Raw genomic sequence first — 27202 nt, 5'->3', positions numbered from 1 at the left:
GCTGCTGCTGCTGCTGCTGCTCCTGTATGTGTGTGTGTGTGGGTCAAAAAATAAAAGAGAAGAAAAAAAACAGAAAAAGCCGTCATTAGTGGCCAGAATCTGTGGTTCCATGTAAAGCGATTTAATTGGGTGTCTGCTGCTGCCCCGCTGCCTGCCTGCCAAATGGGGCGTCACCTCAAAACAGATATCGCCGGCTGGCTGAGCCCTCCTAATGATTTCATTTTGTGGTGCAATCGCAAAGGTCAAAGCCTGAACTTACCGCTTGATCACAGCTATTGCTGCTGTTGGAGTTCTGTCGCTGTTGTTGTTGCTGCTGCTGTTGCTGCTGCTGCTGCTGTTGGTTACACAATTGCAGCAAATTCGCATCGAGACAAACTGCCAAAATTTCACAATTGCCAATTTGCTTGCTTAACAATTTGAGGCTTTGGCAAATTAAGTCGATTACGCATAAATGTTGCGACTTCTCAATGGCAATTAAAATGGTAAATGTTTGCTGGGCGGGTTTCTGCTGCGGCTGCTGCTGTTGCTGCTGGTGTTGCTGCTCTTGATGTTGTTGCTGCTGCTTTTGTTGCTGTGTACTTTTATGGCCGGCAGTGCTGCAAATACATAAGTTAAAAAGGCAATGAGTCTCAGTTGCGGTGCCCACTAAGAAGTGCACGGTCAGTCTCTGGCTCATAAACAACTTCAAATGTGTGTGGTGTAAATTGTGAATGTGGCAGGTTGCAACTGTTGCTGCTGCGCCTGCTGCTGCTGCCGTTGCTGCTGTTGCTGCCGGTGCTGCTGCTGAGCAGAATCAACTTGGCAACGCCCAAAACAAGTTCAGCTTAATTGGCAATAAGCGGCCTCTGCCACTTGGCCAAACAGCAGCAGCCCACAACTAGATGGCAGAGTGGCAGAGTGGTCTCCTGCCTTCTTCTGTTTGCAGTACCTTTGAGTATATCAAGCATTGGCTAGTAAATACTAAATTTGACAAGTTGGTAGCCACTTTTAATCAGCGTAAATAAAAATGGAAAATTGCCACTAATGGCAGCTGGCGCATTAATAAACTGCCCAACAGCCAGCTTCTTAACACTTTAGGCCAAACTCTCAGCAGCCAGCTGCACTTTGTTACCCCGCCCCATCCCCTCCTTTGCCAACTGCTTTTCTCTTTGGCTAACTGTAAATGCATGCCTGTGCTGGCCTGGTCAGCCAGTTAGCCAAGTTAGCCAAGTTATGTGTTATTCTCACAGTGATCCACCCCCGTTCGGAGTTCGCAATGCGCATTTCGCAGTTGATATTTGCACGCAATGCGGCATGCGGCAGGCGGCGTGAGGCATGCGGCATGCGGCAGGTCACAGTGTGAGTTATAAGTTGGCAAAGCAAAGCTGCGGGCTGCTGCAAGTCTTTAGCTTCATCATCAGCGCTGGCAGCTCTCAAGCTTAATGATGCCGCACAGCACGGCCATCAAAAGCATTTGGCATTTCAATTTTAATGCAGCCTACACATGAACAAAGCTTTAGCTTGCAACGAACCTGAAATGCTCTTCCAAGTCATTTATTAACTTAATTGCTTGCCTGGTTAAGACTAAAACGCGCATTTCTGTTTTTCTATATAATAAATAGCAGCAACTTTTATCACAACGATAAAATAAACATATCTTGTTAACGGTGTTTGAGTAATTTATCAAATGCTATCATTGATAAATGAATGCCTAGAGTTGTAACTACCTACGAACATCTTTCACTTAAATCTCTAAAAGCTACATTTGATTAATCTATGGAATATTTTGTATATTTTTGCCTCGCAGCTAAAACATTTTCTTTTTTTTGTTTGAGTGAAATTCAAACTGTCATCTGTATTAAGCCTGTTCTGTAAAATGTAACTCAAGGATACAAATGTGATAAGCGAACTGGAGTACCCCAGGCGAGGTGAGTGTAATGAAATATGAGTGCAGTCCTAGTTCAGGTCGTTCGTGTGTAACCCGAGCTTTCTTTATATTTGTATTATGCGCGGGCATGCATATTAATACCTTTGTACCACTCGCAACCAGGCGGCATTTAACGATTCCCAGAAGTGGTGCAGTGCAACAAAACAGCTCCATAAAAACAAACTTAATTGCGAGCTGTCACACGTACATACTCGTGTACGAACATCCATCCTCATAGAGAGATGGATCATTGTGCTATGGTGGGGTCAAATAGGCACTTAGATGATGTAAGTTTTGGATAAGCGACAAGTAAGTGAAGATAACAACAACGACAACAACAACAACAACTCGAAGTTTGACAGTGTTGACACTGCGCCCAGTTTGCAGTCTGTAGTCTAGTGTCGAGTGGGGTTTCTTTGGTGAAAACTTTACACAGCACAAATATTTAATATTTGCGTGCAGTGTCGACTGGCATTTGGATTTGGACAGCCAGCTAATAAATACCTTACACATGTCGACAAATAATGTCAATGGCTGAAGGGGGAAGAAAAATACTGAGACTGCGACTGAGACTGGGTCTGAGTCTGAGTGGCTGTGGCTGTGGCTGTCCAAGACCAAACTTCAAGTGTTTAGTGTCAGCGTCGTCATCGCGTCAATGCGTCAATGCGTCAGACGCGCACGTTTGATGACGAGTTGTGCCAGTTTTTTGGTGCTTTAGAGTCTGTCTTCAAATTGCTTGTGCAGTTACGACCACAACAACAGCAACAGCAATCTAAGCAAATGTTTGTCAAAGTTTTCTACACGATCTGGCCGCATTTTAGCAATTGGCATTGAAGCAATTAACATGCAGCTGGAAACTCACAACTGAAACGGGATTTTGAATCAGAATTAGAGTCGTAATCAGGAATGGGGGAGACTCGAATACGGGAATGGGAATGCCAATTCGTAAGTGGCCGACGAGTCTGTATCTGTGTGTGTCGGTGTGTTTGTGTGTGAGTGAGTTCATTCTGTCTCTCTCTCTACTCTCGTATGTCGATTTAGATTTCACAGATTATTCTTTATATTGTATATTTCCAGGAATCGTGTGGAGGAGCTGAACAACCAGCTAGCGAAGCAGCATTCAACGCTGGGCCACAAAAGTTCACATCATAAATTTAAAGTGTCACGAATCTGTCTGAAAGATCATTCATATGCCTGCCTGCAGCAGCTAGCTCTATTTCTCTCTGTCTCTCTCTCTCTCTCTCTTTCAGTCTTTGGCTTGCTACCCCTTTCTTGTCTCGCTCTTACGTTTCATTACAAAGGGAAGCCGAAACCAAAGCCGAGTCCCTCAAGCGACGTGTCTGTTCTGCTTTAGTTGAGCCCGCAACTCTTCGCCGACTGCCTGCCTACCACAGATTGACTAGAGCTCAAAGCTACACTGTGCCACAAAGTTGCGTATTAACAGTCAATATACTAAATTGATAAGTAGGTCACAACACATACAAATGCCAGTTTATTACAAAATTGACAAAGAGTTGTCTCACTCACTGAATGAGCGTTTAATCTTTGCATTTATCAAATGGGATACTTGGTAATGTTCGTAAGACATTATAAATTAATAGCTGACAGTTAAAATGCTTGTCAAATTATTATGTTTTTTGATACAATAATTATTCTAAACAAGAGAGTATTAGAAATGAAGAACGTATTATGTAAGTCTAGATAAATTTCGTATGTGAATAAAATCGAGAGAATAAGTTTTATACTTTTCTGAAATTTAACTGGAGATAATTTTATTACTACTACAACTTAATCTGTCTTATTATGTTATATGAATCCAAGTATTATTATCCATATATCTTCAATTCATTAGAGTCTTTTTAGTTTTTGATTTGCTGAGCAGTGCTATCGACTTTTTGCTGGGGCTTTTGTTCTATTTTCTATGGTTAAGTTCTCAGCATTGAATGCAAGTGCTGTTCGATGTTATTGTTGTTGGTGTTGCTGTTGCTGTTGCTATTGCTGTTGTTCTTGTTGCATGTTTCCTTTCAGCCAAAGTGGCAAATTGACTGGCATGCATATTCTTTAGCGGCAATGAGTTCGACTGCCTGATTGCCAGACATTCAGACGGCATGTGAAAAAGAGACAGAGACAAGGGCAGAGAGAGAGAGAGACACGGAGAGAGCGTTCTAGTTGGCACAGAGAATTTCCCCCTTAGGCATCTTAAAGGCTTAAGTGCAGCGCCGTCGTCGTCGTCGGCGTCGTCGTCATCGTTTTTCCCAGCGCCAGTTGGGGTTCTTGGGGCTCTTGGTCAGGCATTAACTGAACATTTGCATATCTGCTCGTAAATATGGATGGGCTGCTTGTGAGTCTCTCTACGAACCCAGCGTTTTTTCTAGCTGCTGTTGCCGTTGTATTTTTTTATGCCCCACCGATGGCCAAATTGAAATGCCTGGACTCGCTGTTCGCCACTTACTGTGCTCATTCCCATGCGTTTTTATTTTTATTTTCTTTTTATTTGGATTTTCATTTACATTTGACATTAAACTGGCTGATTCTGATTGAGGCAATACCCCCAGTGTCGCCCCCACCTTGCAACTTCACTTCGCTCACCTGCGCTCCGGTATGGTGCTGTAGTAGAGCAACAGTGTGGCCAGCTCATAGCAATTGAGGCCCGCGCTTGCCACAGCCTCGGCATCCACATTCACAAGTGGGTCGCCATGGAGGGTGCGTGTGCCTGCAAATAAATGGAAATACAAATGGTATCTGGTATATGGTTATGGTATATGGTTATGGTATATGGTGGAAATCGAACTCTGTCTCAATTGATGGCTGGCTGACTCCCTGGGTGGTCGTCACACCGATAATGTGCGAAAAAGTGTGTGAATTAATTGAATTGAATCGCTTTGGAGTACGGAATTGAAAAGTGCATTTCTCTTCTCCAAATCGCATCGCATTTTGGCTTGCAGGCAAATTGCCTAACGGGGCGTTGCCAGGTGATTCAAATTTTCCAATTTATATTTATAAGGAAATTTTTTCGGTTAGACTAGTTAGTTAGTTAGTCAGTTAGTCTTCGGTTGGTTGTTAGTGAAAGTCTAGAATTATGTACAGCCCAGGCGAAAATGGAAAGTCTGGATATAGTGAATAGAGGTCTGTATATCTTTCTCTCTACCTGGCAAATAGACGCCGCTGTTTAATAGTTTCTCGGGCAATTCACTGATCGAGTTGGGCGGCAGCAGCTCCGTCTCCGTCTCCATCTCCCTCTCCGTCTCTGCTGGCGTCGACGTCGACGTCAACGTCACCAACTCCGGCGGCTGCGACTCACCGGTCACTGAAATATTGACAAATTCATATTTTTATTATTTATTTATATTCGAGATTTTGTTTTTCGAGCTTGCTAGATATAGGTTAATTGCATTTTAAACGCTTGCGATGAAACCTTGAAAACTGGTTCAGGATATGCGACGCATTTTGCATAATAACGCCATTTGATTAACTCGGCGACAGCCACAGTAGCCCACTCATATCGAGGCGATGGAGGGGGCGTGGCCGGTCAAAAACCAGTTGGCCCATAAATTTGAAGTCGGCACTTTCGCGTGCGACAATTTTCTGTAATAAATGCGACACATTGCAGCGTCTGCAGAACTAACAACTGCACCACCATCACTAACACCACCACCACCACCAGCTGGACAACCACCTGTTGTTGTTGCACGGCATACAAATGCCAGGTGCTCAATGGTTGGTGGCCGGTGTTGCCGGTGTTGCATACATAAGTATGTAATTCAATACCCAAACTACAAATGCCCCCGCACTTGTCAGCTGATTTATGCACGCTTGCAAATTGCACCCACACACCCAAAATGCAACTTTTGTGTCGATCGCATTCCAGCGCACACTGGCACTAGATAACCATCTATGATCCATTTTGGGGCGGGCCAAATAAAAAAACCCTAAAGTTATCACAAGCCCATAAATCGTTGCAATGGAATGCGGCAATAGTTGACTGACAATTGTAAAGAATCGTAGATTCTCTCCAGTAGAGGAACTCAAAAGAAACCACGCATCTACTTTGAGATCTTATTAGTATTATTGGTCTTCTTGAGACCATTGTGAATAATGAAAACTTTATACAATATACAAGTATATATAAAAGATCTACTTGATCTGTAGTCTGTTATCGGTCTTCTCAAAATGCTCCAAATCAATTTCTTGTGTTTCATTATTTATCTAAAAACATATCTGGCAATGTTCTCTGCCATAACTTGCACACACGTTGCACCACTGCACCACTGTGCGCTGCGTTGCTTTGGTTTCTCATTTAATTTTCATATTTTAGGCTTTGACAAATTAAAAGGCATTTGCACCGTTGTTGCTGCTGCTGCAGCTGCTTTTGTTGTTGCCGTTGTTGTGGTGGAGACAGCGATATTTTGTGGTTATCCAACGCCTGGCGGATGCTGTGGGCCGCCGTTGTTAATGGCTAATGGGTTTTTGTTGGCTTTTGTGGTCGAGCCGTGGGCGTCGTCAACGCATTCTAAATAATTCGAGCATTCACAGTGCTGCAATTGAGCCGGCAATTCAATATGCGGTTAGCTGGACAAAGACTTATTGTAACTAAATATGTAATTTAGGGCTGCTCCAAAGTACAACTATTGAACCAATTCTGTTGTATGGTTGTTATGGTCAAGTAATCATTTAAATAGATTAATATTGAATGCGCTGCCAGAGTTTCCAGTGAGTGACGAGGTTAACACCGCACAGAATAAAGGCGAACCAATAGCAATTCTCAAAGACAAACCAGAACCAGTTGTCATCCGTTGCATAGATGCATCCTCGATTATAGAGTAGCTCAGGTTTTGAGACGCGACCTTCAAAGCAGGTGAGTGGAATATCGTCCAATACAGTTGGGTTGCCGTAGTCCGAAGGCCCATTTATGCCACAGCATTCGAATGATGTCTCATAGGACCACAAACTATCGCTGTAGAAGCTACGCACAACCATGTAAACATCGGTGTATTTCGCAATTGAAATGCTGCCAGCGACCATTAGAAATAATCCAATCATGAAAACCACCACCATCAACTGTGAAGCAAATTGACTCAATTGAGTAAGGGATATCGGTTCAATGACATCCAACACTTACACCCAGCAGAACATTACGCCATTTGAAGCCAATGCAAATCAAGTCCACTAACAGCACAAACAGGCATATTGCCTCCACCCAGGATATTGTAATGTAGAGTGTACCAAATTGATGATCTGTGCCCAGATGCCACAGTACATACAAATATTGAAATAGAGCACCGACATACAGATACTATACTGTGACGGAAACAGCGGTTAAAGAGTTATGTCCAGGACGATATCCTGTCCAAAAGTCTTACCATCAATACGCCATTGAGCATTAGGCAGGTCGCTGTGAGCTGTTGGCGACTGCACTCCCACTCGGTGCGAAAGCACATAACAAATTCGGTCAAGAATCCAAAATAAAACAAAAAATGCTTTTTGACTTAAAACTGATAGTGTGAAAGAGATTTTAAACATTTGTTTACCTAGTGTTAGCAACAATACATTAAGATTGAGGGAAAAGCAGATATCGTTTATTCATGAATTAAGATCAGCAAGCATAGAAAGTGACGAATAAAGCAAGTCCAATGGTTCTGAATTGTGCTTTAATTGAAGTTTGCTCAACTAAAATAAAAAAAGAAACCGAAATCTCACAGCTCATAAGGCAACCGAACGAACAAATCATCAAGGGAGCATTTGAACAGCGCTTTCTGAATCGTTTTAATCAGTCTTTAGAAATTTCTACATCAAGCTGAGTGCTGGCTTAAATACATGTGCAAAATCAAGCGAAAGTTACAAAATTAATAGCACTTATCGTACAGCAACTACTACAACAAATGATTCAAATTTAAGTAATCAACGTTGCATTGTTCGATGTTTGAATTAAGCACACACTTTCACTAGAATTCTAAGCATCATTTAACATGAATCGCTTGATCTCGGTGCGCATTAATTGAATTAAATGTTTGGCAAATTTATGCGCAGAAAATATATCAAATTAGCGCGAAATTTACAGCGATATCAAGTCGGGGCTTTAAGCAGACAGCAACTCGACTTCAAAGCGCCGTTGAAATCGAAAATGAGCTCAACTTTGGCTGCGGGGCGTTTAATTGAATATTTGAGTATCGTAAGGTGGGGCACGATGGGGCGGTGCACTGCAAAGATTTGCATGCCACAATTGCAGGGGTCGGTAAACGTTTTTGCTGCTGCCGATGCTGTTCCATTGGCTAAACAAATAAGCCAAATAACGCCCAGCAATTGCGATAAGGCATTTGGTTGCGAGTGTATTTGGGGCAACTGGTTGCTGCGGCGCATGCGTAATGCAAATTATATGTATATAAAATATTACGTATACGCTGATAGCTGATATTCACTTACCGGGCAATTTGAGCTTCTCGCCGACATCAGTTGCCTCCTCATCGCTGTCAATGTGCGGAAATGAGTTACCCAAACAAAACAGTGGCAAGGCGGGCGATGTGGATGCCACAAGCTCATTGCTGCTGTTATTGTTGTTGTTATTAATATTGTTGCTGTTGTTGGTGTTGTTGTTGCTGTTGTTGGTGTTGTTATTGTTGCTAATATTCAAGTGTGCTTGCAGCTCCTCGCCAGCGCTGCTGCTGCCGCTTGAGTTGCTGGAGTTGCTGCGCTCGCTGGCATTGCTGTTGCCCGACGAGGTGGAGTTCATGCTATCCTGTCGATTGGTCAGGCGCCGCAGCATGTAACGGTTGTTGAACAGTTTGTTTTTGGTAATTAAATCGCTGCGCCGCAACGCGCACTTTGGCGACCCAATGTTGTTGCTGTTGTTATTATTACTAGTGTTGCTGTTGCCATTGCTGTTGCTGTTGTTGTTGCTGTTGTTGTTGGCTTCATCGAGCTGATCCTCGGCGAGAGCTAGCGGCATTTGCAGCTCGTTTAGCGACACGCGCTCAATACTCCGCTCAACGCTGACCAGCAGATTTTGGAGCAGCTGCGGCAACTCAATGGCATCGTTAGCTTGCCCCTGCCCCTGCCCCTGACTCTGACTCTGTCCCGTTGCTGCCATTGCTGCCATAGACATCTCTAGCTGGAGCACGCTCAGCGGCTGTTGCTCGATCTTATTGTAATCGATATAGATGCAGTGACTCTGACTCTGACTCTGTACGCTCCCCTCGTGCTGCTTCTCCTGCTGCTGCTGCTGCTGCTGTTGTTGTGACGAGCGCCAAACGACATAAAGCTGCGGTGTGGCTTCTGCGTCAGATTCTGAAATCATATGTGAACAGCAATCAGATTAGATTAGACGTTAAGAGCTGAAGTGTTGCTAGATAAGGTGTATCGGATATAAGCATACATGAATTAAATATCATGTAACATGATTAATAAGCCAAGCTAGAAGATTTATCTTAGAGAATATAGTGCCATGATTGCTAGGCTTGGCTCGCAAGAGATGCTAACATTCATATATAGAAGCAAGACAGCTTCAGCATAAGATCAACCATTAAATCTTATACGAAAATATAGAAAATTTTATTCAAATTTCAGTTTTTCATACTTTGAGCAATTTCCAACCCTTTTATTGCCTATTTTACTTGCAAGTCCACTGGTAACTTAAATAAATTCTGAGATGTAAATGGTATAACTAATGACCCACTTACCCAATTTGACACACAGATATAGTTCGGCTGGTTGGAGTGCGTGCGCGATCTCAGAGTCGCTCAACTGTAGGACCAGCGCTCCATTGGATGTGGCCAGGGGCCAGCCGGCATGCCATAACCAGGACTGTAACGATAGCCAAAGCCAAAGAGATTGAAGATTGAGTAACGAAATCATTTGCAAATTTTTATTATTACGACGATTACATGTTTGGGGGCCGGTGCCCCAAACTGCAACTACAGTGAAATTATGTAGACAACAACACCCGCAAGTGTTAAGCTGCAAACAAAAACACAACAAAAAGAAGGAAACGCAAAGCTCAAACTGAAAATTCAAAAACGCTTAGACCGAAAATCGCATTAAAAATGGCCCAGGCTGTCAGATTGTTGTTGGGGTCTCCCCTCCGTTCCTGTGTGTGTATTTCTGTGTGTATGTTTGACTGTGGGCCTATCAGATGGCGAGTGTGGCTGCTTTTGGTTACTGCTTGCGACTGCCCCCAAAATCGCAATGCGCCGAGTGGCGACTAGCGATGCAAAATTATAGATAAATCATGCAAGTCAAACTTTAGCAATTTTTGTTAATTTTTGGTTATTACCCACAGCGTTTTCGTCTGGCAAACGAAATGAAACGCGACGGAAAATTCAGAAAGAAAAAAATCCGAAAAACGCAAAAAGATTTCACCCCTACGGGAATGTGAAATCGAACTTGTAACTCAAACTCACAGAGACTAGCCACAGACACAAAGACAGACAGGCAGACAGACGGTCGGATGGACGGATGGATGTTGGGACCTTATGTACTGTTTTGGCGGATCAACTGTGATCCTTGCTGGCTATTAATTGTTATGACGCGAAAGTGATTTTCGCGTTGTTGTTAATTTGCCACAGCCAGCTCGGAAAATGGTCAAAACGATCACTCAAAAGTAAGCAAGCAAACAAAAAACTAAAACTTAAAATAAAAATAAAGAGGTGCGCTCACATTTGGCTTGATTTATAGCACCTTTTGACTCAACACAAAGCTCGGATATTTTAAAGGTAACACACACACACACACAACGTTGTTATTGTTATTGTTGCTGTTGCTGTTGCTATTGCTGTTGCACATGCTACAGCCAGAGACCCCACACAGCAGAGACAACAGCCAACATAAATCAATTGTTGTGTGACGAGTCACTGCAAGGGCACAGAGAGGTGGTGCAGCTCAAAGGGGGGCGCTTATTTTAGACTGCTCCGAAATCCATTCAAACAGAAAATGATCAATTTTGTCATTTGATCAAAGCCGCAGCAGAGCCAACAATCGCAACGCATCGTTTACAATCGATTGAACAAAATGATCATCGCCACACACAGCAAATCGCAAACAGCAACAACAGCAACAACAGCAACAACAACAACAACTTCCCTTCAGTCTGTTTCAGTTCTCTTTATTTTTCCTTTTGTTTTTTTTTTGAGCATGGTATATATATCGTTGTATATAAGCCGCTGTCGCCACATGCTAAAATGATGCTTCTCAACACACAACATTTTCTGCTTGATTGACCGCCAATTCCATTTTAAGCTGTTGTTGCTTTTGTTCTTGTTGTTGTTTGTGTCTGTTGCCGATCTTCGACGTTAGGTTCTAAATCATTGGCATCGTTGTCGTCGGCGTCGGCGTCGTCATCGTCATCGTCGTCGCTTCGATTTCATCGTCATTGACCCAAATGCGCCTCGTCGCTTGGACGCCGCTTGTCATTGTCATCGCTGCCTGGCAATCAGCCCCAAAGCTCCAAAACCAAAACCAAAAAAACAAGAACCCCAGGCCCAGCCTCAAGCCTCAGTTCGATTTTTGTGCTCTTTTTACTTTTCATTGTTTTTGCTGTTTTTTTGTTTGTTAGAATTTTTCCCAGTTTGGCTTTCAAAGTCAAGTCAGCGTTTGTCATTATTCTTCTTCTTCTTCTTTTTTTTTTGATCGGAATGCTCTCGCTCTTGTTTTCAATTTGCTGTGGCGACAAATTTCCGTTCCATTGGCGGCATTTATTTAATGTGTGTGTCCGTGTGTGTTTTTGGTTGTGTGTGTGTGTGTGTGTGCGCTACCCTTTTGCTGGCTCATAAATCAGGCTGGCGAGGATTTGTCTGAAGATCCTTCCTGAATGCGGATCCCAAACAGTCGCACACATGCATCATTGTTATAATTTCTGTTGCCGCTTTTGCCTCATTCCCACGCCTTTGATGTTAAAAACTAAATTACGGTCGAGTTGTACAATAAAAACAAATTAAGAACTAAAAAATAAGAGTTGAAAATAAGTGTGACTGCAAGATACCCTGCATTACACAATCGCTTTTAGACTTTATTATAGGAGTGGTAATCAACGAAAATTAGCATATAAACTGGAAATTTAAAATCAGTTGGTATCGAAAATGTCAGGCAAGTAGAAAACTTGACTCAGTAACAATAATATTTTGTATATTAGTAAAACATTGAATATGTAATTCGATATCTGCAGAGTCAGACAAAAATCGAAAGTTTTTGCTGCTTTAATTGAAGACACTCAATTCTAATTAATTGTAGGGTATTTATGCATGCAACAAATCTGGCGGCCTGCTCTGTGAGTAATCAAGCCGACAAGCTGAGGCATTAGCATATATGCAGATATAGATATATGCATATATCTTTATGCATATACCGAAAATACTACTCGCACACACATACACACACAAATGAATACACCCGAATCTAAATTCCGGTGCCGGTTCCCGGTCCCGATGCCGGTGTCGTTGCCGTTGTTGTGGCGACGTCGTGTGGCGCCCAGCCTATGGCAATTATTCAATGCGGGTGCCGTCGCACCCGGATCGGTACCGGTACCGGGACAGGGACGGAGACAGACACAGGGTGTATGACGATGACGATGACGGGGCCATTGGGACTGGGACCACCACCGTTGGCGTAGCAGAAATTACGCATGCAAAGGCGCACAAAGGCGTTGCACAAACAGAGCCAGAAACCGAAACAGAAACAGAGAAAAACACACACTCAACGCAACTTCTACACTCACATGCATTTTGGCGTGTTTTCTTAATAAATTATAGAAATGAAATGAAAAAAAAAAATACAGAGAGAGACACACTGAGACTTGTTGGACGCTGGCCGGCAAATTGTTAATTCAACTTGTGGGGTAAAAAGTGCGCCGACGCCCAATTTGTATTTCGATATTATTTTTCTATTTTTATATTTCGTCTATTGACTGTTTTGGCTTTTTTTTTTGTTGGAGTTTTAATAATTAATATGTTGGCAAAAGGGCCACACCTGGCCAAAAGCGCCGCTAGCGCAAAAATTTTAATTACACATACGCAACGTAAGCCGCCAAACAGCGGCATGAGAAAACGTTTCGACAGAAGGCCGTTAATTTTAGCGAATCAATTTGATATTCACGGCCCTGGACGCGACATTCCCTCGAGAGTGAGAATGACTAATATGATTGTGAGAAACAGTTACCAGTTAGCTAATATAAAAATCCAAAAGTTGTACAGTCTTGCTGAAGCTAGAAAAGAGGTAAATTTGTAACAACTTGCGAACAGTTTCCACAAGAATTTCTACTTAAAATCGTCTGTCCTTTATTTTGTATTTACTTGCTTGTTTTGCGCATATCTTCAATTGGATTTATTTTTATCACTATGCAAAAATTGCATTCTTTTTCAAATTTGCAACGGAAACCATCTGGAATTTGCTTACAAATCTTTGAACTTTAGCACAAACAAAGCGAGTGAATTTATTGCAGTCAACGTCACATTTCCGCTTCATCTACCAGAACGGCCATCAAGAGAATGGCACCACCACCGCCAGGAGTACCACCACCACCACCACCACCAGCACCATCACACCACCAGCAGCAGCAGCAGCAACAGCAACAGCAACAGCACCAGCAACGGCCAAAGCCAAGCCACAGCCACACCTACAAATTGTTTGTTTTTGCGGGGCAGCTATATATCTACACACATACATATACATAAATGCATACATACATATATATTGTATATTTATGTATATTTTGCATGTTGCTGGAGTAGCTGCTGAATGACGAGAAGAAGGAGGAGGAGGAGAAGGAGGAGAAGGCGGCGATGGGGGCACCGTGACCAAAATAGATCAGGTCTAGGCTGTCATGGCTTGCTGCATGGTCGGAATGCAATAGCAGGCAAAAATCCCTGCTAGCCCCCCCGTCCACCACCGCTACAGCAAGAAGCACGCCAATTTCAGCTGTTGCTGTTCTTTGGCATCTTTGGTGTTTTCTTATTTATATTATTATTATTATTATTTATTAGGTTTTTTTTTTTTGTTTTTTGATCTAGCTTCTTCAAAGCGCGGCACTGGCAGCTATATGATTTAGGTATCTGTAAGCAGGAAGTGAGTGCTCGATTGGGTGTTGAAATATTATAGGGCAGCATGAAGCGAGCATTCAACGAGCAAAATATGCGAATCAGGCACTTCGCAGCCTGTCAACTTAACGGGCTTAAGATAACAACAAAAGCGCATTTCGCATTTTGGATTTCGAGGCAAGACTTCAAAGCAGCATCAGATGTGCTGAGGCAGGCAGACAAAACTGCGGCAAGTTGCAAGTTGCAAGTTGCTGTTACATCAGTGGCACGTAAGACGACGATCAAGTTAAAGACAGGGACTGAGATTGAGACAATGATGTGATGCGCTCCGATGCGATGTGATGCGGCTCAATTACGAGTGCAATTGTCGGCGGAGTAACAGCAAAAACCGGTACTAAACTAAGCAGGCTGGGATTCTTCTTCTGCTGCTTCTTCTGCTGCTGCTGCTGTTGCTGCTGCAGCTGCTGCTGGTGCTTCTTCTTCTTCTTTCTTTTCTTCTGGCTGATAGTTGTTGCAGTTGCAGTTGTTGCTGCCTGTGCTCCAATCAACCACTTTCAGTTCACAGCTGATCATGAACTTCGTTGTTGGAAACAGCTGAAAACGAGTTTTTATAGCCCCATGGCATAATAACAGAAGACTGTAGAAACAAGCAACAAAAGCAATAATACCAACAACCACAGCAACACCAAAAACACCAACAACAACAGCAACAACAACACCAACAACAACTAGAGGGCAGCAGAGAGATGATCCAACTGCGTCTCGGACTCTGATTCTGTCGGTCTGTGTCGCTCGGGTAATTGAAAAAGTTGTTAGCCACATAAATTCCAAAACGGCCGTAAACTTGTTAACGTATTGAACAAAAAAAAAAAAAGAGGAAAAACGCATTAAAAATGCCAATAACTGCAAAGTTGGCTATAACTGAAAAGGGTCGCTTTTCTAACTAAGTAGCTTTTGCTTTTTGCCCAATGAGGAAGTACAAATTCGATATAAAAACAAATAAAACGAGTAGCTATTTGCTGAACACAATTTTCACAATCGGTTCGATTCTTGGAAAATGCTTAGCTACATTCTAACCACGAAATGTAATTGTTTTCTTGTTTTTTTTTTTTTTGGGGGGGGGGGGTTTTGGCGTTTTTATTAGGAAATAGTCCCACAGACTATGACGATGTCGATGACGATGGCGAAGACGATGACGATGGCTTTGACTTTGAGGTTGAGGTTGGGCATAAGGACGTGGCCAGCGACAAGAACAACAATAACAACAACAACAACAACAATCGCAGCGACAACGACAAATACAAATACAAATACAACGACAACACCGAGCAAATCGAAATAAACTTTATGCACGTAAAATTTTAATGAGCACAGCACGAAGTCAATTTCAATGCTAATCCGGCGGCCAAACGGACAAAGATACGTACAGACAGACAGACAGACAGACAGACAGGCAGACAGACAAACGGATAGAGGGACAGACAGAATGACAGACAGACAGACAGACGGACAAAGAGCCATTGAATTGACCAGGAGTCGTCGGGACAACCGGGCGGTCTCAGCACTGCCTGCCCCGGTGGTTGCGAGTGGTTCTGCTGCAGTTCAGCATTCCATGCTCGGCTGCATATGAGCCCTTAAGCCACAAATCACGAAGGTGGCGCGATCTGACATCCTACTCACAACTGGCCCGAGGCAAGGTGTCGGTGTCGTCTGCAGAAACATCGAGACGTCGACTCTGTTTCTGTCTACACCGTGCAACAAACTCCATTTTAATAGATTTAATCAAAATTCCGCTAATAGCTAGATTTTGAATCAAATAAAGTGTTTACAATTCAAATATTATTTAAGATTAATTACTTTTGCTTGTGTTTCTCTATCTTAAATTAGTTTAATTCGTTGTTTGTTCAAAAAAAAAGTGGAAAGTAGATATTTCGAAAAGCAATAAAACTAAGTTTAAAATTGGTTTTTGTTATTTTTTCTTTAAGATTTTATATATAATCAAATTTTTATTAATGTTTCATGTATAAATCTCACTTAAGGCTCGACTTGAATTTGGATAATTCTAAAGACAATAAAGATAAGTTTTATGAGGCACTCTTAAAGCTATTTTGAAAGTTTTTAAATACAATCTACTTTTTTTGTAAATTACACATAAAGTTCGACTGAACTGAAAGATAATTTTTAAAGCAATATAGCCAAGTAATAAGTGAATTTTTAAAGCTGCGACTTGCATTAAGAATAGTCAATTTTAAAGAGGTTAATTGGAATGTTCTCTAAGTCAAGTGCTAGTCATTTGAATAATTCTCAATAAGTTCACAATGCAAAGTTAATTTGAAAATCAGCAAATTGTGGAGTTCAAAAGCCAAACTGCAGCTTGAGCTCAACATTGTTGCCAAGTGTAGTAAAGGTTACGCTTGAACTTGACAAATGCAGAAATAACGTGACGGTAAATATAAAAAAGTAGAAAAAAAAAACAAATCCTGGCGGCAAATGCAATTGCCAGTAATTTATCATTGAACCATTTATTAGACCGTGTCGTTGTCGTGGTCTAAAGTAAACACACACACACACTCACAAATGTCGCTGTTGCTTGTCAGTCATTCATTCATTGGATTTGACGGCTTCGTTTATATGTATATATATTTATATAAATATATGTTTATATATGTGTGTGTGTAGTTGTTAACTACACAAATAGATACAACTATTTTTTGGTGTGTGCCTGCAGCATTTAAAGTATTGCAAGCATTTGAAGCAGCCGATTCTCACACACAGAGCTGAGAGTGTCTTTTTGTCTTTTTGTCTTTCCGTCTTTTGTCTTTGTCTACCTGTTGGCATTGCAGGAAGCATTCACCTTAGCCAGACGGACAGGCGGGCAGACAATGACGATAATGACATAAAAAAAAGAAGACGAACACATACAAAGTAAAACAAACAGCAGACAACAAAAACAACAACTGGCAGTCAGTCAGCCAGTCAGTCAGTCAAACAAAAAGGAATACAAACTATCCACACAACAAATGTGTGTGTTTGTTTGTTGTTGTTGGTGTTGTTGTTGTTGTGTTTGTTGCATGTCTCGGTTTCGGTGTCTGCCACTGCTGCCACTTGACGTGGTCTCCGCCTCAAGCCACAGCTGCAGCTCCCAGTCCCCAGTCCCCAGTCCCCAATTCTCAAACTCCTCTTCCCATCCCCAATCCTTTTCCCATACCCATCCTCATCCGCATGCCCCAGCCACGTATCCAAACCGCGCCTCATCATCAGCCTGCGGCTTTTGTGTGTTGGGTTAATTACTAAGCAAGTCACACGCGCTTGAATAATTCAAGGCTATCTTCTATGCCCCTTCTACGCCGCATCTATTGCCAACTTCAACAACTGCACAGCTGCGCATTCACAAGTTGCAATTCTTTTTATCTGTTTTTTGTTTGTTGCGCTTTTCTTGTATTGTAAAAGTATTAAGAAGCGTCTCGCATAAAACACAAACATCATTTAAGCTCGTTGGGTAACATAATCTGTCTGGCAGGGTGAGGATTGGGATCGGGATTGCCATTCCGTTTGTCATTGCCGTCAACTACGCAGATTCTGCGAAGCGTCTCCTGTTATAACTAAGTACTTTATAATGAAGTGGCTAATGTACAAGTGTCTGTAAGTTTGCACAGCTAAGAGGAAATCAGTGGGCAGATCTCACAAAAGCAATTATGTTTATGGTAAGCATATGAAAGAGATATCTACAAGAAAATCCCATCAATTTGAAATATAATTAACCGATTTATATTTAATCTTAAAGCGAATTGTGAATCTGAAGTCCGATTACTTGTGTAACTAAAGCTTAAGCAAATTTGCTTATAGAAAGTAACATATAAATTTTATATGGCTAAAATTAGGCAATCATCAATATTAATACAGGTAACTAAGACTCAACTAACCAAATTCACAAAACAACAAGGCTATAACTCAAATTTAAGCAGCTGTCGGAAAGCGTGTGACTTTAGTTGGGTAAAGCAATAGAATTGAAAAAACGACATCACGTTTAGTATTTGTAAACATTGAAATGATTAGCTCGTTATTCATATGCGATTCATATATAGACATTATAATTCATCCATATCCATTTTCGAATCCTTAACGACAACTTCCTCTTCAAGTCTAATTCGATGTGTGATTGTCATGACTTTATAGCCAATTCACACACGCACAACCTGCACACACACACATACAGAGACACACACACACACACACACAAATACAGACAACACACTCAGTCATGCACAACACGTGTCTACTCATATATGAATGTGAGTGCGCACTCGTGAATGCATTTTACAAGTTATTTTATGCAAGCCATAAATATGCACTTTACACTTTGCACATTTCTTTCTTGCACTCGCTCCCTCTCCCATTCTCTCTCTCTCTCTCTCTCTCTCTAACTCTCTCACTCGCTCTCTTAACGTCTTTTTCTTTTTGTTTTGTTTGCTTGTGTTCACAAAACAAACAGCCAGCCATAGGATACAGATCGAGTATCTCAGCTCTTAGCTAGACCAACACAGGCAGACAAACAGAGATGGGAAGACAGATGCAGTGAGATGAGAGGAGGGGGTGGTGGTGGTGTTGAGTCCCGTAGTGGTGCCGAGTGGTGCCTGCATACAAATTATGTACAAACATGTTTTCAGAAATGTTCAATTCATTATCGCTAACAAATGCCGATCATGTTGTGTTCAACACACAGTTCAAAGCACTTTTTCCAGCTAAAATTATTGCTAGACTGCAAAAAAAAAAAAACAAAAAAATCTGCACCGAACTGTGTTTCTGTCTCCATCCCTCTCTCCCTATCTCTCTCTCTCTCCCTCTCGCAGTGTCTGGCAATTTGGAGTTGCATTTGGAATTAGGTCTGGATAGTGTGTTTATCAGCACTGTGCGGATTGATGATGGGGCTCTTGTTGTTGTTGTTCCTGCTTTGGCTGAACTCGGAAGCTGTTTTCTATCTACGCTCAAAGCTCGACAGTAATTGCTGTACGTCTAAGTGATATGCCATGTACTGCAGCTGCACACACCACTCACACACACACACACACACACACACAGAGAATCAGAAACAGAAACAGAGTTCGGGCCTAATCAGTTTGGACAGTCAGCCAGACGGGGCAAGCAGCAACAAAAGGCAACAGCAACCCCAACATTTTTTTTTCCAACGTCCACTTAATACACAATTTCCGCTTACAATTTGAGGCACTCGAACCAAACAAAACAAAAAATATTTATAAAATAAACCTGACGAACGAGGAGAGTTGCGACCCTTTTTCCATTCTATGTAGTACTATAAAAGTGTGTGTTGCCGTTGCGGCTGCGCACAAAAACCGAATTAAATTACAGAACGTGCTTCATTGAAAAAACAACATACGCACACAAAACACATACATATACAAATAAACAAGTAAAAGTGTTCTTTCAAAGTGCGCCAAGCTTTGTTATACCCCTTAAAAATAATATAAACTGCAGCGATTTAAAATCAGCTTAAGCTGCACTTCCGCTCTAATTTTTACTTCATCCTTAAAAGAAAATGTCATCGATTTTAGAACTTTTTCCAATTAAATATTCACTAAATTAACTGTTGCTTATGCTTTTTTGTTCTATAATCTAATGTTAATCCTTTTTTTTATTAAAATAGATTGCTTAAAGTCAAATGGATAATTTTTATCTAATACGCACCAATTCGACAGCTTTTTAGTTTTTTTTTAAATCTATAATCTCATTTAAAAATATCAAAGTTTTATTCCATTTACATGTATTTTTCTTTTGAGGGAGGTGCTAAACTTTTTAATATGATATAAACCTAATTTGATTTATTTTGATAACAATTTAAACTTTATTTCCTTTTAATCTTCATCTATAAGTTCTTTAGAGGACTTAAATCCTTATGCGTAAAATGCAAATTTCGAAATAAATATGCATTACGATTTTACTATTCATTAGTGTATATTTAAACAGAATATGATAAATATTTTAATAAACTTGGATCAACTGCTCATAGTAAGATTTTTCTAATCATCTCTTTGAATTATCAGCAAAGATATAAATATTCATTAGCCATTTACCATTCATAAGTATATATTTCACAAGAATAAACGAGTCACTTGATAAATCTCAAAAATCAAAACAGATACGATCAAAAAAATGCATTGATTTGAACTCTTAACAAATCAGAGATTTAAAAGCCCATCAATAATATTATTCGAGGGTATAAAAACAAAACGCTGCAAACAGCTGCCATCACCCAGCTAAGAATATTTAAAGCGGTTGCATTAAGTTTCATTATTAAAGCACATACACACACACACATACACACACACACACACACACACACACTCAAACGAGGAGAACTCAGAACGCACAGCTTGAGAAATTAAAAGGCAATTAACATGCAACAGGCAGCTGCAAATTGATAGGGAAATGAGGGGGGCAAGCAGACTGCAGCGCCCTCTGCTGCTAGCGGGTTCAAGCAGCGATTGTTGCAACGTTCTTTTTTTACGGCTTCTCAAAATCAGCTGCAAATGTGCGTAGTAATTTTTGCTGATTGATTCAAATGGAAAAAAAAAAAAAATAACACAACACACATTGCCCGAGTCAAAGTTGCCGTTGTTGGTGTTGTTGCTTGGCCGTTGTTGTATGTAGGTCACTTTGAGCACTTTACAGCCTCCCACAGTCTAGAGTAGCCGAGAGCGCAGAGAATGTGCAACACATGTTGTGGCAATCGCCTTCGTTTCAACAAAGTACGTACCACACTGCGTATGCGTAACGCAAATTACCATAAATTACGGTTTAGACACGCAGCAATAGCAACAACACCAACAACAATAACAACAAATAGTTGCCTGTCAGCTGATAAGCGGCATTTAACACAAATTCGTCAAGAACAAATTCACATATTTTGTAATAGACAAGATTTCGATTTTCCACAATATTTTTTTGCCTTTTTTCTATGATTTTTGAAGTGTGTTTTAAGTCGGTTTTGAAAGGCAACCCACACATTGTCTTTGGCTTTGTCATTGAATTCGAATCCAAAGCCTATTTACGTGTGTTTCGCCTCGCACTTTTGGTCTTTCGTGTTTTCAGTCTTTAACTGAAGGTTCTAAGAAGAAAAAACAACACACACACACATATATATAAATATATATATATTTAAGCTTTGGTTTAGGTCGTAGGTAGGTCGAAGGACGCAACTTTTGAGCTTTCATTTGGCTTCCGGGCTTTGTAATTGTCAAATGCTTAAAAACAATGGCAGTTTATTAATTGCCTCGCTCAGTTCAGGGACGATCAGAAATAACGGTTAGAAAAAACAATTCAAATCCAAAATACCAAATTAGGCATGCATTTAAAATAATTAGTCGGAACAATCATAAATTCCAACTTTAAAGAGACATTAAAATAAACTTGGTTTGCATTTGAGCTTTGATTTAAGATCGTTGCGTCTTTTAAATGTTGTTTTAGTTACATAAATAAAGTCCACAAATTACCTCAGGCAATGAAGAACTATTAAAGAGTTTGATTTACGTGCACATAAATGCGTTTATATCTCAAATGCAAGTATTACAGGCACTTTAATGGATATTTCTTTTTATATATATATATTTTTTTCCTTTTTATATGTGTATTTAATTTGCACTTTAAAGGCACTTTAAAAACGTTGTTGTTGTTTTTTTTTTTAAATTTATTTTATACGTATTTTTGAGAGCACTACACTGGGGCAAGAATTATAAATTGCTTGCCAACTGTTGTTATTCCTTGTGAGAAACTGTTGCACATTTCATTGGTGAGGCGAGTGCGAAGAAACATACGAAATACGAATAATGCGGCGTTGCACGTTCTTCGTCTTCGACTTTGTCTGCTTGCTTTTTCTGCTTTCAGCCGCTCACAAGACTGCGCGCCGCGAATTCAAATCTCAAACTGGCAACACGAATTCCTCAATTCGACCTTTTCGAAAAAAAATCTAAATTTTTAACAAGCGCTGCTCGCTGCCGCTTCGTGTGCCACACGACGAGTTGTTGTTGCGTTCGCCTCACAGTTCGTTTGGGGGCAGTGTGTGTCCAATTGGCAAAGCGCATGCTGTTGTACTCAATTTGGCACTGTTGCGCTCGAAATGGCACTGCTAAGCGCTGCATCGCTCTGTTACTTTTCGACCTAACTTAACAGCGGCCAGGGCTGCACGCTAACAGGCGAACTTTTAACTGTGATCGCTTTAATTATAACTTATACTTAATTAAATGGTACAGATTGAAATTGTTATGTATATATATTTTTTTTTAATTTATAGAAGTAGTGCATATAACTGATTGAACAAAAATAATTACAATGAATTCGATGAACAATAAACCACATTTTTTCGAACAAAATCAGAACAGAATTTAATTTTAAATTTATATTTTATCTGTTGGGAAATGAAAATATTCATTATATTCTGCCAATAAATCGTTTCGCTGCAGAAATCAAAATCAAATTCTTGACTCATATATCTTTTCGATCAAAATAGATCAAGTGGTAGTAATAAATTGCGCTCGTTCGATTTAATGTGCATATGTATAAAGCAAACTCGCAAATCCCACTCCCCATTTCAAGCTCAATTCGCAATGCTATTTCCAATCATTTCCATAGTCGGGATCGTTAAATTGCTCAAGCGCTAATTTGCGAGCCCGGAGAAACACTAAATGATAGATCTCCAGACCGATCTCTTACTCCGACTGACTGTATGTCTGTCTGCCCGTCTGTCTGTCTGCAAATTCTAGGGAGCCTTGTGGGGGGCACTTACCTCGCCAATTTGATGAGTGGCGCGCAACGTAGCCGCAATTTGTGCAAATTTACATAGGAATCGCTGCTCGAAGCACGAAAGGGAGCCCTCAAAGTGGCACACGAGAAGCTCACGTGCCTGCCGCATTAAAATCGCACGCGTGCGTGCCCAGTAGATGGGATAAATGTGCGACAGATGCCTGTCAATCAGTTCACCCAGCAACCCATCCACATCCACATCCACAGCCACATCCCGTTCAACATTTGTTGCTGTTACCGCCTGCTGTGTGGTAGATAGACATATATATATGTATACATATATATATATTTAGAAAGAAAAGGGCCAAGTTAAGCAATTTTCAGCGTTGTTATTATTGTTGCTAGCTGTTGTAGACGTACCAGTGTTAGCTCGTTCAGCACCTTCTTCTGTTCTGAATGCTCCTCGTGCTCCACTGGCTCCTCCTCCTCGATTTCGCTCTCGCTGCTGCTGGACTCCTGTGGTGCTGCTGGCGCTCGTCGCAGACTCAAGTCGAGCGGCATCGAGTCGATATAGGCGCTTGCCGAATCTCGGCTAGCACAGCTGGAGTCCTCCTCTTGCTCCTCCTGTTCCTCCTCCTGTTCCTTGTGTTCCTCCTGTTTCCCTAGCTCCTCTAGAGTGGGTGCTGTTCCTTCCGCCTCGTTCTTGATCATTGTAATTGTTGCCGTTGTCGTCGTTGTTGTTGCTGCAGTTGTTCTTGTAGTTGCTGTTGTTGGTGTTGTTGTTGCTGTTGTTGTGGGTTTGCTCTGCTGACCCGTTAGGCGTTGCTTGCATTTCTTTAGATAGCTGCGTACCAGCGACTTGCTGCGGTTCACAGTTGTTGCTGCTGTTGTGGTTGTTGCTGGGCATGGACAGCACACATAATTAGCATTCGGTTTGGCCAGCGCCGACAGCTGCTGTTGTTGCTGCAACATCTCCAGTTGCAGCTCTGGATCCTCTTCATGCTGTTCCTCGCCAGCTTCAAGCCCCTCCAGCTTGCCATTCTCATCCTCATCGTCATCCACATCCTCGTCGCGCGCTATTGGCGCTGTGTGGCACGCTGTGGCCTCTTTCATGTTGTTGTTGTTGTTGCTGGTTGTGTTCGTGTCGCTGTCCATGTTCATGTTGTCCATGTTATCGATGGCCACTGCTAGCGGCGCCGATGTCGCGGTTTGGCCATCGATTTGAGTGTCACTCAGCACCAAGATCTCGCTTAAATGGCCCTGATCCACTAATTCGGCTCCTGGGTCGCTGTTTGTTGCTGTTGTTGTCTTTGCTGCTGTTGCTGTTGTCGTTGCTGCAGTTGTTGCTGCTGCCTTGTTTGTGTCACTCTGCATTGGGTAGAGAAAAGACAGAGAAAGACACGTGTGAACTTCAATGGTTGTATAAGTTGTATTTGCGGCCAAAAGTCTAAAAATGCAATGCAATTTAGGAATATGCTTTTGCGTGACTAAGGAACCCATATTGCTCAAGTAAGACCTGTCTTTTTTAGTGAGAAGGGTTACGATTTACGATACTTTTTAAAGGATATTCAATAGTTTAATATACGAAAGCAAATAAGTAAGCACTTTTTAGGGAGAAACTGAACATTTTCCTTTGTTAATCATTTTTATATCTATAAATCTATGCAGGACTTAACAAATTAATGGTTTTTGTATACTTTTTTAGCGTTATGATTTGCGATATAAGGGAATTAAGAATATTTTAGATTAATACCATAAGTTGAACTATTCAAATTCAGAGTATTTCAGCTGTAAGGCACATCCGAGGTTTGGATTCGACAACATTTTGGAAGCACACACATTATTGTGTATTAGTTTTTGTTAAGAATTGATAGATGTATGTATCTGTGAAAAATAGTTTTGAAAGATCTTGCGGAACTATAATTTAAAATTGACTGCAAATCTAAATACTGTCAAGAGAAACAGACCCATAAAAGGGTGTGCTACAATTGGGGCCACAAAAACAAAATCAAGACTAAAAAATCACAACAAAATCAAAGGTTCTTTAAGCACACACAGGCACACACACTCCCACACATACAGGCAGAGAGACACGCGACTTTGGGTTGCCTGGGACTACCAGAAAAGAAAAAAAAAAACAGCCAGAAACTGCCAACTGGCAACTGGCGGCTAGCTGCTAGCTGCTAACAGTCACCAATGGCCGGGTGCATGTTAAAAGTTAAACAGAAAATCAATTGGGGACAGCATTGATCCGATTTCAAAGCGATTCAGTCAGACAACACAACACAGCACACACATGGAAAAGGCGTGGCAAGTGGGCGGTTATAATAACAACAACAACAACAATAAAAACAACAACAATTGCAACTGCAACAGTCGCATTTTGCACTGCACACTTGCATTGCATGACAATCAAATGACTTTACTGAAGCTCAAAACGTCAAATACTTCCAGTTGTTGTTGTTGTTGCAACAATTGTTGTTGTTATTGTTGTTGTTGTCATAGGTCAAGTGTAGCACAGTAGAATTCACTTTCTTTTGCACACACATTGCAAATTTGCAGTGAAAGTGGCCAAAAAAACAAAAAACAAATCCAAAAAGCAGCAGCAGCCGCCGCCTCCTTTTGACCATAACACATAACAATGCCACTGGCTTTTTTTGGGTTTTGGCTAGCGGGATTTTTTTGGCTATGGCTTTAAAAATACTTTAAGCTTCAGCACGGTGACAATGTGACACTTTATATTTTCGGCCGCTTTCCATAATAGCCACACACACACACACACACACATAAACACACTCACACAATTTACGCCCACAACAATTGGAAACAGCGCACAACGTGCTTGCAACACTTTGTGTCTTGGCCGCTAAACTGAGGCTAGCGTTGAGAGTCGAGTCGCGTCGGGTCGAGTGTCGAGTATCGTCCTGCTGCTTAGTCCTAGCCAGTCTGTGTTGTCTAGAGCAGACGCCAGATGTCGCCAGCGGCGCAATGTAGCGCATGCGCCACAATAAATTGCCACAATATGTGTGTATGTGTGTGTGTTGCAAGTCGGTAACTTTTGAAGTGAGACCAAAAATAAATACCAATAAATATATCAAAAAGAAAACATATTTTCGTTTGCAGTTTTGCGACTGTGCCAGTTTTGAGTTTCAGATTGGGCTCTACAAATGCAGATGCCAATGTTGCCTCTGTGCTCCCCCCCTCACCATCTACCACGTTCCAACCAAATTGGCTGCTGGCGGTCGGACGCAGATCATCAATTAATTACCCCCAAGACCAAAGTCGGACTCTGACTCTGACTCTGACTCCGGACTCCGACAGAGGAGGCGCCTCGAGGCATCTTCATGCGTGCGTGTCGTCTTCGTCTTTAGTTATTGGTCTTGGCCAGTGGGTCGCGCCAATTGCTGTTGTTATTGTTGTTGTTGTTATTGTTGTTGTTGGCCAAGTTTTATGGGCGGCTGCTGTTCACAAATTACGAGCAGGAAAGGAAATCGAAATGTGTTGCACTAGTTGGCCAACTGACTGGCTGGCTGGCTAGCTAGCTGGCTGGCTGACTGGCTGGCTGGCTGGCTGGCTGGCTGGCTGGCTGGCTGGCTGGCTGGCAAACTGCTGCTGGCCATTAAAGGAAGGTCGCTTCAGTGACCACTTGACCAGTTTGACAACTAACCTTGCGGCGATTGAAATTGGATTTGATGTTTGCCATATACACACAACTACAGTATATACTATATATTTAAGTTTATTTGTATAATTCGAGCATTAGCTTCTCACGCGTGTACAGTTACACAGCTGACCCACATCCCAAAAAAAAAAAAAGAAAGAAAATGAAAAAACCAAATCAAAATCTACGCTCTTCGCTCGTGATTCATGCAGCAGAAAAAAGAAAAACAACAACAACAAAGAAAAACAAGCTTGGCAATTAATTTTTATGCGTCGCTTGTCACATTTGTGGTTTAATCAAAACATTATGACTGCGTTTTCTTTTTATTAATTGGATAACCTGTGCAGCCCCCAGTTTCCCGAGAGTTTCAAGTCCAAGTGCCCAATCCCAAATCCCAAAGAAACACCTGCTGCCCACAGCCACAGCAACAGCAACAAGCCAAGAAAATAGTCAAATTCAATTTATTGCGTGTGATTTTGATAGTGGCAAGAGACAAGCGGAATACACTCAGAGACAAAAAAAATAAAAATAAATATATATTGCGTCAGTAACTAATTTGTTAGGCGACGTCGACGGCAACTGTTGGCCAAGTTGAATGTGGCTGAAACGCTTGCTTAGCCTTGGTGATGCCGTGGTGCGTTTTATGCGTTGGCGGTGCAAATTGCAATTGCGCCCTCGCCACAAATGGACGCAGTCGGAGACACTGCCAGCATGTGTGTGTGTGTGTGTGTGTGCGTGGGTGGCAACTGCAACTGCTCCCGCTGCCAAATTAAGTGACAGCAAACAGCCAAAAGAAATTGAAAATTACTTGACTACAACCCGAATGTTGACAGCGACTGCAACGTTGACTGCGACTGGAAA

At 41.5% G+C, this 27202-nt stretch overlaps 2 protein-coding genes across 3 annotated transcripts in view; both read right to left on the bottom strand.

Annotated features, from left to right (window-relative positions):
- Nucleotides 1-27202, bottom strand: part of LOC6558490 — a 47846-nt gene that overhangs the window by 13481 nt on the left and 7163 nt on the right. Inside the window, exons 2-8 of the mRNA XM_032741168.2 lie at nucleotides 23101-24048; nucleotides 22724-22984; nucleotides 9580-9703; nucleotides 8327-9187; nucleotides 5055-5213; nucleotides 4496-4619; nucleotides 260-596 (exon numbers count right to left, since the gene is read on the bottom strand). Coding sequence (XP_032597059.2) covers nucleotides 260-596; nucleotides 4496-4619; nucleotides 5055-5213; nucleotides 8327-9187; nucleotides 9580-9703; nucleotides 22724-22984; nucleotides 23101-24048 — 2814 coding nt within the window. The remainder of the gene's footprint in view (nucleotides 1-259; nucleotides 597-4495; nucleotides 4620-5054; nucleotides 5214-8326; nucleotides 9188-9579; nucleotides 9704-22723; nucleotides 22985-23100; nucleotides 24049-27202) is intronic.
- LOC116805891 lies at nucleotides 5969-7382 on the bottom strand. Of its 2 annotated transcripts, none has more exons than XR_004365452.1 (3): nucleotides 7267-7382; nucleotides 7026-7204; nucleotides 5969-6964 (listed from the first exon to the last, which is right to left on the bottom strand). XR_004365452.1 is itself a non-coding variant. In XM_032741034.2 (3 exons), the coding sequence occupies exons 1-3, from the start codon at nucleotides 7342-7344 to the stop codon at nucleotides 6587-6589; spliced, it is 630 nt and encodes a 209-aa protein (XP_032596925.1). In that variant the 5' UTR covers nucleotides 7345-7382; the 3' UTR covers nucleotides 5969-6586. The 2 variants fall into 2 exon arrangements, 1 of the variants encoding a protein (XP_032596925.1); XM_032741034.2 differs by having other exon boundaries at nucleotides 7026-7199.

This window comes from Drosophila grimshawi, unplaced genomic scaffold (assembly GCF_018153295.1).
Source record: "Drosophila grimshawi isolate 15287-2541.00 unplaced genomic scaffold, ASM1815329v1 contig_44, whole genome shotgun sequence".
NCBI lineage: Eukaryota > Metazoa > Arthropoda > Insecta > Diptera > Drosophilidae > Drosophila > Drosophila grimshawi.
The sequence above is the reverse complement of the archived record's forward strand: the minus strand, read 5'-3'. Positions and strand labels throughout refer to the sequence as shown.

Bases quoted from the DNA above. Each gene is read 5' to 3' on its own strand.
- LOC116805891 (XM_032741034.2), bottom strand. From the start codon at position 7,344: ATGTGCTTTCGCACCGAGTGGGAGTGCAGTCGCCAACAGCTCACAGCG. The intron at 7,200-7,266 runs GTAAGACTTTTG...GTCACAGTATAG, and splicing joins TGCTCAATGGCGTATTGATG to TATCTGTATGTCGGTGCTCT. The intron at 6,965-7,025 runs GTAAGTGTTGGA...TTTGCTTCACAG, and splicing joins GGCGTAATGTTCTGCTGGGT to TTGATGGTGGTGGTTTTCAT.